Below are 12371 nucleotides of genomic sequence, written 5' to 3'. Positions count from 1 at the left end.
AGGATAAGAAGAAGAAGAGGAAGAGGAAGAATCAGCATTACTTGGAACTGCAAGAATTCTTAGAATTCTTGAAGCATGACCAGTAAACAAGTGTCACCTTAGTGTACTGGCTATGGACAGCTGATACTTTCCATCACACCCAGTAAAATAAGCTGAGTTTTAATCACATAATAATAGACTCTCCCGTCGAAGATGACGTATGTGTTCAACTTTTGTCAAATGACCTACACAAATAATTTGTTTATAGTGATCAGATGTTCTTGCCGCACATTAGCTCACTTTCTCCATCAAATTGACGTTGTCTGAACAGGTACACAGTGTACCACGCATCAGGTGTTGAAGTGAACGCAGAGCAACGTCAGAGGAAGTGTTTTGCTCAAGAACACAACGCACCAGACGGTCTGGGAATTGAAACCACGATCTGGCGATCGTGAATGCAACACCTGACCACTAGGCCATGCGTCCTCATAACAATAATAATGATGATGATGATGATTTCAAATTTTGGCACAAGGCCAGTAATTTCGGAGAAGGGGTATGTTGATTACATCGACCCCAGTGTTCAACTGGTTCTTATTTTGTCGGCCTCGACGGAATTTGATCTCAGAATGTAGCGACGAACGAAATACCGCTAAACATTTTGCCCGACGTGCTGATAATAATAATAATCCTTTCTACTATAGGCAAAAGGCCCGAAATTTACGGGGAGGGGACTAGTCGATTACATCGACCCCACTGTTTCACTGGTACTTAATTTATCTACTGCGAAAGGATGAAAGGCAAAGTAAACCTCGCTAATAATAATGATAATGGTTTCAAATTTTGCCACAAGGGCAGCCATTCTGGGGGAGGGGAATGAGTCGATTACATCGACCCCAGTGATCAACTGGTACTTATTTTATCGACCCCGAATGGATGAAAGGCAAAGTCGACCTCGATGCAATTTGAACTCAGCGAAATACCGCTAAGCATTTCGTCCAGCTACTTGAAATCCTCTGAGCAACGACGCTTGTCTACTCGTAGAACCTGAGTTTCATTTTGTGTACTAAATTTTTTTACCTATCTCAACATATAATAAGTTTTTGCCCCACGCTACATTTAATGCGTTGAGTGACAAAAATACTGCCCTCTGGGCGGTTTCCTGCTGGTTATTGAACGCTGTTTACAAATTTGATTCCCAATTTGTATAATTTTTCTATGTTACGTCCAATTTTCCTTTATTTTCTTTATTCGTCTAATAGCACTCATTCGCTCAGTATATTCAGGAAGAAGTTTTCTACAAATATTTTTCAGACGAGTTGTATTACGATTATATAAGAATTTAATGTAAAAAAAATAGTTGGGCGAAGATTTCACACATCATGATTTTGTTTCCTAAAAAAGTTTTAATGATGTAATTTCAGTTATATTAAAAGAAATAATGATGACGATGTCTGGCTGGTTATCATAATCTCATAGGATGGTAAGATTTGCTCCCTCGGTTACTGACTGTGGATGTTGTTGTTATTGCTGTTACTACTGCTGCTGCTACTGTGGTTGTTATATGCTATATTATTTTGCGGAGATGTTACCTTGACGTTAGGTAGCAACAAGTCACTTTGAATCTCAAGAATCTTCCTTGAGTTTCTTGTAAAATATAGGATTGCACTTTTATGCCGGTTGACAATGCGTGTCTAAATTCCGATATTCTACAGCCTCCGAATTAGCAGTTTGAGTGTTGTCTCAAATGCAACAATTCTCACAGAAACAATTGTCACCTTTGTCTTCCACGATCTCTTCATCTCTCTGGCTAAGACCTGATATTTCTCAAGTTTTTCAATTTCTTTGGTATCCACTCTGTTATGATATAGCATTGCAAAGTTTATGATCTTACACTGTCTGTCTCTTCTGTCCTTTATAATCATATCTGGTCCTCTTGCTTCAATAGTATGGGAAGTCTTTATGGTAAATCCCATAAAATCCTGTAATTCTTCTTCTTCTTCTTCTTCTTCTTCTTCTTCTTCTTCTTCTTCTTCTTCGTCGTCGTCGTTGTCATCAACTTCATCCCGAGGTAAGGTCTGATAGACCTAGAAAAGTTGATGAACCCAAAAGAGTTTATATTTCAAACAAAACATATAGAAATAATAAGGAAATAAGGAAAATCCTTTGTAGAATATCGCACAGTTTGATAAATAAAATAAATATATGCATTCATGAATGCTTGTATGTTTGTATCCAAGTCGGTAGCTAAAATTTTACACTGGATCACATCTTTCAATGGAGAAACTAATGATTCATATCTTAGATGGAATAATTCAATAATAACTTGGCTGAGTGACTCGTCATTCTCGGAACAACTAAAGATTGTTAGTAATTTTTTTTTAAGGCAATTGATCCTAATTATACGAAATTCATGTAATTTCATTTGTTATAAGTGTTAATAATCTGATAAAGGTTAAATACTGCTGATAGTGTTCAAATAAAAGTCAATCTCTAAACATTTAACATTTTGCCACATATCTCGTAGAAAAATTGTCCCTAGTCTTTCACACAAAAGGATCAGTATTAGCTGACTGAAGGATTATCTTGTGCATAAATGTGCTATGTAGGAGGAAGATTAGTTATTGGTGAGATTAATAAGTTGATATTTCAGTTTCTATACGCCCAATGTCTGCAAAAAGTTCAGAATATCTATCTAGTAATATTCATTTGGAAAATGTGATTTCATAACTTTCTGTAGTACAAAAGTTGGCATTTTTCTGTCTCATTTATTATATTCGTATTGTTTCTCTTGTGGTAGAATTTATCAGGATAATTTTTGTGGGATATTAGATTTTATAATCATATGTGTAGTAGTTTTTCTACCTAACTTATTAATAGAATGTCTTTGGTAAACTTTTTTAAATAATTGAAAGTAAATCCTAAATACGAAAGAATCTATGAATTTTTAGTATGATAGCATTAGCTGTTGCACATATACAAATTAATTAGCAAAGTATTTATTTTTCTTGTAACGGGCATAATATTTTATTAGTATAGTTGCGATGGGGTATATTTTGTATGATTTTTCTGAGATTTAGTTTTCATTGGTTTGGCAATGCGACCGCTTGTGAAAAGTTACAGGTGGCTGATCAGGATATTTTTATGTTATTTAAATATTTTATAGTAGGAAGTTTTAAAATGTTCTAGCGATGAGAAATTTGACTTCTTTATTGTAAGGGGAATTATACTACTCTGTTTTTCTTTACCTGTGATTAACTGGAAAGATAGTGAATTTTGATAGTATTTTATTTTTTCAGTAAAACCACTTCCTCCTTATTATAGTATTCAGTAGTTTCCATTTCTTTCTATTGAAAAAGATCTCGAGGTTCTTCGGAATATATTTGAGAAAGTTGTTAATACTGTTTATAATTATAATTTTTTTGTAGGGACAACGTATCGACTTAACTAAGTTAGAGGTATCCCTAAGAAATTACTTACTTTTAGCGTAACTCCTCTGTAATTGTAAATCCTAGCATTTTGCGTTTGTGTCTGATACATGTTTCAAGTAGCATAATATATATATCGTTTGTTTATCTATGTTACTAGATGTATTTATTTTATTTTTTTGAATCTGAATTTGTGTTTTCATTGTTCTGCAACTTTGTATACAAACGTATTTGCGCATTCATTATTGACGAAGGTTTGTTTAATTTAGATAGATAGATAGATAGATAGATAGATAGATAGATAGATAGATAGATAGATAGATAGACAGACAGACAGACAGACAGACAGACAGACAGACAGACAGACAGACAGACAGAGTTAAACACACACATACAAACATACATACATACATACATACATACATACATACATACATACATACATACATACATGTATGATTGTATGTGTGTGAGCATGATTATGTCTTAATTGTGCTTTGGCGATCACGCCCAAGGCCATGCTGGAGCGCCGTTTCATCATTTGCGTCGTCTTTGTGATTATACAAAGATTCGATGTTTTTCTTTGTGACCTTTTGTAGATGGCTGATCTGGTAGTTATAAAAGAAATGTATCTTGATACTATTAAAATTTTCAGAGGAACTTCCGTTATACAACTGCCTCTCAGAGGACCTTTAAATGCCAAACAATTACAGTATACGTTGCTGGTATAAAAGTTTGAAAAACTGAATTTAAGAATTTGACAATACCACCCACTCTTTTATTCCTCTTTTGTATATACTCAAAGACCGAAGCAAGATTGATGAGGCGGCCAGGGACAGCCGTAAACTGAAAGTTTTATTTACCTGTTGAAATTTATCCATAGCTAATATGAGACCGTTGACCATGGATTAACCAGTGAATGAAAAAACATTTGTTGGATAGTCAGAGCTATCCAGATTTTTAATGGAGTTCTCTTATTGACTTTGGATGATATTTCCTCTTGTTTTTGGAAATTTTCGATACAAATAATTATTTGTATATTTTTTGTATTGTTTTCCATGTTTCTTTTCAACTGAAGATAGACACTTAGCTCTTCAGTCAAACACTCATCGAATTTTTCAAACTCCAATTGGAAAGGAAGATGAGGGCGAAGAAGGAGGTCTTCTCCTGGAGGATAGTGTTTTATTTACAATGATGACAATAATGGGAGTGATAGGTGTGTATGTGCCTGCTCTCAGCATGCTCCAGAAGATCAGAGAGTGACATTTATGTAAAAGCAGTTGTCTTTAGTGGTCAGAGTGATCCTGGATCTGTGGTATTCCTTCACTGGCCCTAGATGGACGTCTTCTTGTATAAAAATTACCGTATCATCATAACTTATTGGTATTCTATTCATATTTCATCACATTCCATTTTTTCTTCCTCCCCCATTCTATTTTTGTGGCATTTTATCTCAGTAACGTTGTTTTTGTTCGATACCCGTGTGACAAACAATAGAGAAATTATCCTCGTCATCATCGAGAAGCTATCCTCGAAAGTTTGGTCAGAGATAGTGAATGCCTACACCACCTCCGTCATATATTATTGCCTGATCGCTGTGCTTTGACCAAGTTCATGTCTGACTGGAGTGGAGCGTCTGTTCCGAAATACTCACAGAGCGACGAAGCCGTTTTGCATGCGCTCATACAGTATCCGAGAATTACTGACTTATGGAGTTATGTTGAGCATCTGTTGACCCTTGTAGGACAGAACGGATCCGGCTATCAGCTGAGTTCATGGTGAAGATCGTTCTGCTGCCTTCTTTGGCTGAGTAGGGCAAGCAGTCTTTATCTGTTTTGTGTCTTTGGCGAAAGAGATTGCATAGTGATCAATATTAATAGGACTGAAGACAGATACCTTCCACTCTAACCAAACCTTCATCAACTTCAAGATTCGCTCACATCCAACTTTCGACAAATTTACTGACTCCCGTCAAACTCGTTGAAAGCTGGATGAGAGTGGCGAGCTCGGTCCGAATGAATGAGCCTGAGATTGTTTGTAGATTGTAGAATGACAACTGAACGAGAGCACTTGCATTGGTGGTCAAAGTCATCGTAGTTTTTAGGAGTTTCCACGAGTAATCCTAAGACGTTTCACTTGTTTGAAAGTTTCGTTGTTATTTTCCTTTTTTAACACGCTTCTTATGTAATTTCACACTATACTGCACCATTCTTTACTGTCTTCGATTTTTTTAATTAGCCCATGTAATTAATACAGGAAGTGTTATTATTGTTGTTATTTTTTTTTTTTATATTATTATTATTGCTTTTTGTTGTTGTTGTTGCCGTTATTATTATTATCATCATTATTATCATTATTATTATTATTAATCTACAGAACGCTGTGGAGAGATAATAAATACCGCATATATCATCGGTGGTCAGCCTAGCATGCCAGGACGATGGCCTTGGCAAGTGTCATTACAAATAATATCAGCTGGTCAACCGTGGCACAGATGTGGAGGAGTTCTAGTTCATCCACTGTGGATAGTCACTGCTGCTCATTGTGTGGAAGGGTAAGCATATATTACGATTTATTTTCCGAGGTTTGAGATTGGGGTGTTTTATTTTTGAAATTTCAAAAACAAAATTCTGTTCAATCTGCTTCTATCTACAGAGACGTTTGCTTAAACTTTTATGTGACAAATTTAATGCTCGATGTCTTCAAGAAGGTCCGAGATTACAACAAAATTGTTGCTCCTGATTTGGTGATATTTATGCAGTCTGTAATAAATCTAAACATTTATGCAGCGAACACTTGGACAAATGTTGCTATACATTTCTAGCAGTTACATGGATCCCAGAAATCGCAACACCAATCCTTTTAGCGTCAAGGAAACAAGAATAAAATATGTTGGTATATTGATAAAAGTTTCGATAGTGGTAGTAAATACAAAGAAAAAAAAACAAAGACCCTGACAAATTATTTTAAGAATGTTTATTATCAAAACGCTCATTATCGAAATGTTTATTATTGAAACGTTTATTAACAAGCAACATGAGGGTGGAAGAGGTGACAGAGACAATACAGCATAAGATCCTTTACTGAATAGTTTCATTAAAGTATATTCTTTCAATCTTTTACTGGCTCCAATTATTGGATTGTGGTTATATTGGAACACATCTGTCTAAATAGAATACTATCGTTTACTATGATCACAGTACTTATATTACTGATTGGTATCTATTTCATTGACATCTACAAGATGAAAAGCAAAGTGAAAGTAGGAGGGATTTGAACTCAGAACATAAAAGGATGCAACCAAATGCCGTAGGTTATTGTGTCTGATGCCCAACTGATTCAGCCATCCGTCTGACATTGTTCTGAATTTAAATCTCACCAAGCTTGACTGTGTCGATTATCCTTCGGATGTCGATAAAATAAAGTACCAGTAATATTCTAGTTCTCCCTTGCATCTTCTTTTGTGCCAAGAATAAAATAATATATAAATCAATATGGTTTCAAAAAAAAAATGATCACCGCAGTATTGAATAGGATACGAATTTGCAAGTCATGAAGCCATCTCTTTCATTTGGTTGTCATTATTCTTTAATTCTAAGGTTGCCAGCTGGCAGAGTTAGTATTGCACTGGACAAAATGCTTAGCAGTATTTCTTCCGTCTTTACGTTCTGAATTCAAATGTCGTTGAGGTCGACTTTGCCATGTATCCTTTCGAGATCGATAAAATAAATACCAGTGGAGCATTTGGGTCAATGTAATTGACTAATCCCTCCCTATAAAATCTCAGGCCTTGCACCTATAATAGAAAGCATTGTACCTCAATTTTTGAACTGCAAATTAACAAGTAAAACAGTAAATAAATGCAAAAGTTGACGTTTGAATGTTTTATCTCTGAAATTAAGAACTTTGATTCATCAACAGAAATTCTTTTCGATCAAACTTGCATTCCTATGAAACTCTGAATACCTATGTAGTCATACTAATTATCAGACATCGACATCTCGATCAAAATGCATCCCTTCCTTTACAAATTACTCAGGCGTTTCACGTTGTCATTATATTATAAACGAATCTCTGACATTTATAAGCATTCAATTAACTTTTTCTTCTTACCAGAGACATTGATAGAAGATAAATGTAAATAGACGAAGCAAATTTTATGTGGACTTAAAGCATGCTATGAAAATGCAAATAAACCAGTTGTTTAGTATTATTGTTTATGGTTGTTTTGGAATGTCACCGAGGAACATGAGTAAAAATTCATGCAAGATTCCAGTCTTTACAGACGCATACAAATTACTCCAATTAAGTGTATGTACTTTAGGTGAACGACTAGTGATTGTTGTTTAAGTCAGCAGTACTATTTCCTTGCGCTATACATACAAACATGCACACACAGACGCACATACATCATAAATATACATACAAACATGCACACACAGACGCACATACATCATAAATATGCATACACACAGAAATGTATCAAACATACACACACGAGCAACCACAGATTATTTGTTTGTAGTGATCAAATATCTCTGTACACATAAGTTCACTCTCTGCATCAAATCGACCTTATCTGTACAGGTGCTCGTGTGCCACATATCAGATGACAAAATGATCGCAGAGCAACATAAAATGAAGTGCTTTGCTCAAGAACACAATGCAACGCCTGGTCTCTAAATCGAACCCACGATCTCGCAATCGTGAGTGCAACACCCTAACCACTAAGCCATGTGCCTTCACACACACGCACGCACGCGTGTATGTGTGTGCATCCATAGTGCTCTTAGTTCCATGTTTTGCCGTGTCGTTTCATGTAGAAATTCAGACCTATCCAGGATTTGAAGATCCTTTGCAAGGGCGCTATTCTGGTCTCCGTCATTATTGGGGTAGACTGGGCTCGGCTCTACGCCCGGTTCTTTTCTCTTTCTGGGTGTTGATCCTGGGTGCCTCAAAGTCAGCGATGGCGTAGTAGTGACAGCTTCTGCACTGAGTTTTATTCAGTGCTATTTATTTCCATGTCTTCAGGTTCATCTTGCAGGTTTTAAGCAGGTCTTTATAATGTCCTTATATCGGAGCAGCGGGCAGTCTTGGTGCCTGGCACAGAGCAAAGCTGATCATAGAGGCGAGGGGATTTGGGTGAGAGTCTTCTATTCGAACCACATGGCCAAACCATCACAGAGGCACTTTGATAACGAAATTCTCTGTACCTAGAATGTCACATCTTGCAAGAACCTCTGTGTTGGGGACTTTGTCCTGCCAATTGACGCTGCAAATTGGACGAAAATAGCGGAAATGGAAAGAGTCAAGACATTTAATATGGCGCATGTAGAATATTCCTGCCTCAAAGCCATATAGAAGAGAAGTAAACACTACTTCTTCATACACTTTTACCTTTGTGGCCAAATAGATTCCATGATCTCTCCACAGTCTGTACAGGAGTCGACCGAAAGTTGAACTTGTCTTAGACAATCGCTAGGTGATCTCTCCATCCGGTTGGGTATTGTTTGACAGGATGCTTCACAAGTAGCAGAATTTTGGCTCAGAAATTTGTCTACCGTAGCAATAGGATCCAGTTTTGGGTGAGCAGGGGCTGGATTGTGCAAGACCTCAGTCTCCCTCAAGCTGCTTGTTGGGCCGAAGAATTTGGTAGCATCAGAGAATGTGTGTTTTATTAACGGTGGTAAAAAAGATTTAAATAGATTTCGCATCCCTTGAAATGAGTTAATATGTGCATTCAGCGAACGGTGAAGAAAACAAACACCTTCTCTCACGCATGCTAATATTGCTGTATTTTGCTATATATTTCTCCTTAAAGAAGAAATGTAGCTGATAATAGCTGGCGAAATGATTACGTGAACTCAGTTAAATGTTTTAGAGTGAAATTCAGAATGACAAATGAAACACAGAAAGAAATTGTATCCGATTAAATTTCAAGATTGAGAGGAATATTGGAGTAAGATACAAAATAAGTAGAATTCATCTGTGTTGGGTGAGTGTGAGTAAATGGTTTAACGTTATTTACCTAACTCAACAATTGAAAAGGCAAAACTCAAGTCTGCTGCTGCTGTTTCTAACTGAACTCATCATGAGAAACTCAAGTTTCTAAGTTCTATTCTATATGTACAGTTAGTGGGTTAGTCGACAAATGACTTTGCTACAAACTCCTCCTTAGTGGAGTCGATAGTAAAATACAGACCGACGAAATACAGCCACGTTATTTTTAGTTTTCTATCCGTTTATCGTTTGTCTATATTCAGTCCCTACAACTTGGTCTAATAATTATCCTTCTGTGTTGGCATCCATATTTATAATGCTTCACAGCCTTAATACGTATGTTGTAATAGTAGTCTCCGAGTGACTTCCCCACCCACTTAATTGACAGGAGAAATAGCACCATGTTTTATTGTGTTGATGTTGATGTTATCTCCGTTCTTGTTCAGAGAGCATCAGGTGATGAGATCGTTCCAATATACCAACGGCATTTAGTAATGTTTCAGAAAGAAAACCGGATAAACTGTATTTATTTTTTATAATTCATTTTAAATATTTTATTTGTTATCTGCACCCCTCATGAGCAGCTATGGAAATATGTTTGTCTTTGTGTTGGAAACATGATTTTGTGGTTAACAAGCACGCTCTACAGATCTGCTTTCAATCACACTCACCTGAAGACGTGGAGGTATACAGCTATTATTGGATAATATTAATGTAATAATGTGTACAATATGAGAAACACTCAGCAATTACCAGCTTATATTATGCACAGAAACAATTGTAGTGATTTGGATTAAAATCTGTTCACTTCAGCTTCTTGTACTAAAATTCTTTTGTATGAATTCTGAGGATATTAACGGATTTCCACATGTATATCCAGTAAAAAAAGAATTCCTGCTGTATGATAGCGTATGGTAGCTGATATCCATAGAGGAGCTTTGGAAAGCACGCAATAAAGTTATTACTCAGATGATATTAAATCATATATATGTATATGTATATATATATATATATATATATAGAGAGAGAGAGAGAGAGAGAGAGAGGAGGATAAAGAGAGAGAGAGAGAGAGAGGAGGATAAAGAGAGAGAGAAAGAGAGGGATATGTGTATATGTATATATACACATGAGTGTGTGTGTGTCTTTGTGTGTGTGTCTTTGTGTGTGTGTCTTTGTGTGTGTGTCTTTGTGTGTGTGTCTTTGTGTTTGTACTTGTTCCCCACCACCGCTTGACAACAGGTAGTGGTTTGTTTACGTCCCCGTAAGTTAACGATTCTTCGAAAAGAGACTGATAGAATAAGTACCGGGTTTTAAAAAGTAAGTAATGGGATCAATTCGTTCAACTAAAACCTTTCAAGGATGCATCGTTCAATAACTGAAACAAGCAAAGGATAAATGGTGTAATAAGCTGCTTGTTAACCACAATCACACCAACGACAACAACAATAACAGCGGCAATTATAAATCGGAATATAAAGATAAATATCAACTGGCATCGACGAGCTATATATGAAACACTAAAGCTACGTGCTTAAGTTTAGGGAATGGTTAGGTCCAATAACTAAGGGATAATGAGTCAAATGTTCGTTTATAACAAGTTGGTGCCAAGATAAGTAGACACCCGTTTTAAGATAGTATCCAGAACTAAAGTTATATGGCTTGATATTACATGTATATACATTAAAATGATTGGGAAGGGTGTTCAAATAGTGTTAGTAAAAGAAAAGTGGCAGTAATTGAAAACATTTTGCTAAAGGTTGGGTTGATAACTATGCAGTGATGCGTCAAATATTCCCTCATAGCATGTTGGTGCTTTGGTAAGTAGTCATTCGCATCAAACTAGTACCGGAACAAATTACTCTAGCTTGATATTACGTGTAGGTTCTATTGCGATTTACGGTCGTAAAAAAGTGAGAGTAAATTCTCCTATGTAAAATTAAGGTAAATTGCGATAGAAACCGAAAGTGACGATAACATGACATTTCATGAAAAGAACAAAAAGAACTCCCTCATTATGCTATTTACAGAGTACATTTTAGTGATGTGTTAAGTATTTCAGAAATAGTAGCTTAGGTACACTGTTCCAACATACTATACCCTGTAACGAATACTACTGAACAAGCAATTTAATGCCTTGCATGTCGATGCATAATAGCCAGCACAGTTATATATAAGCAATGCAATAATCCTGCACGATTAATAAACTGTAGAGAGAGAATTGACAGGAATCGGTGGCGTTGTTCTTGGTGATTCAGTCGGATTATACGAGCCAATTCCTTCCTTGAAAAAATATCCTTTTGACTCTGTCAAGAGTAATTCAGCTCATGTATATGTGGGTTAGAGACTTTCCACAGAACGAAATTATGTACGTTCTATAAATTAGTTATGTCACATACATTGTTTACGTGATATTATAGGATGTCACTATCGTTACTTCCGGTTTTTATCGCAGTTTTTAATATCATTATTTTTAGGACAATTTACTTTCGCGTTGTTTTACGACGGTAAGCTGCATGTTAACTTTACGTGTACGTACGTTTAAAAGAGAGGCGTTGACTCGTAGTAAGATGGACGTTGAAAATATATTATTAAAAGAAAAAGGGTGTTAGTTGAAAAAGTGTGAAGATCCCCGATGTAGAGGCTGCTAACGAGGGAAGCTCGCGGCAGCGGCAGCCATCGCCGTGATTTAGTAGTAGTAGTAGTAGTAGTAGTAGTAGTAGTAGTAGTAGTAGTAGTAGTAGTAGTAGTAATAGTAGTAGTAGTTGAGGTAACTTGTAGGAACTTCTGGAGTTGCAGCTGCTACTGTTAATTTTAGTAACCAAAGACACCAGAAATCTGTCTGTTTCTATTTCTAGTTATTTAATCTTGGTCTTTAATCTTCTACAATATCGAAATTTCTTTTATTTGGTCCGTTCACAATACTATGCCGTTTTAAATATAATCTCTGCTTATGATAACGCAAAT

General features: G+C 36.1%; 1 protein-coding gene across 1 annotated transcript in view; it reads left to right on the top strand.

Annotated features, from left to right (window-relative positions):
* LOC106877943 (coagulation factor IX) overlaps window positions 1-12371 on the top strand; it is an 80584-nt gene that overhangs the window by 38262 nt on the left and 29951 nt on the right. Inside the window, exon 2 of the mRNA XM_014927023.2 lies at window positions 5784-5961. Within this exon, the coding sequence (XP_014782509.1) occupies window positions 5784-5961 (178 nt within the window). The remainder of the gene's footprint in view (window positions 1-5783; window positions 5962-12371) is intronic.

Source organism: Octopus bimaculoides, chromosome 2 (genome assembly GCF_001194135.2).
Source record: "Octopus bimaculoides isolate UCB-OBI-ISO-001 chromosome 2, ASM119413v2, whole genome shotgun sequence".
Classification (NCBI taxonomy): Eukaryota; Metazoa; Mollusca; class Cephalopoda; order Octopoda; family Octopodidae; genus Octopus; species Octopus bimaculoides.
Note: the sequence above shows the minus strand (reverse complement) of the source record. Positions and strands in the feature narration are given on the sequence as shown.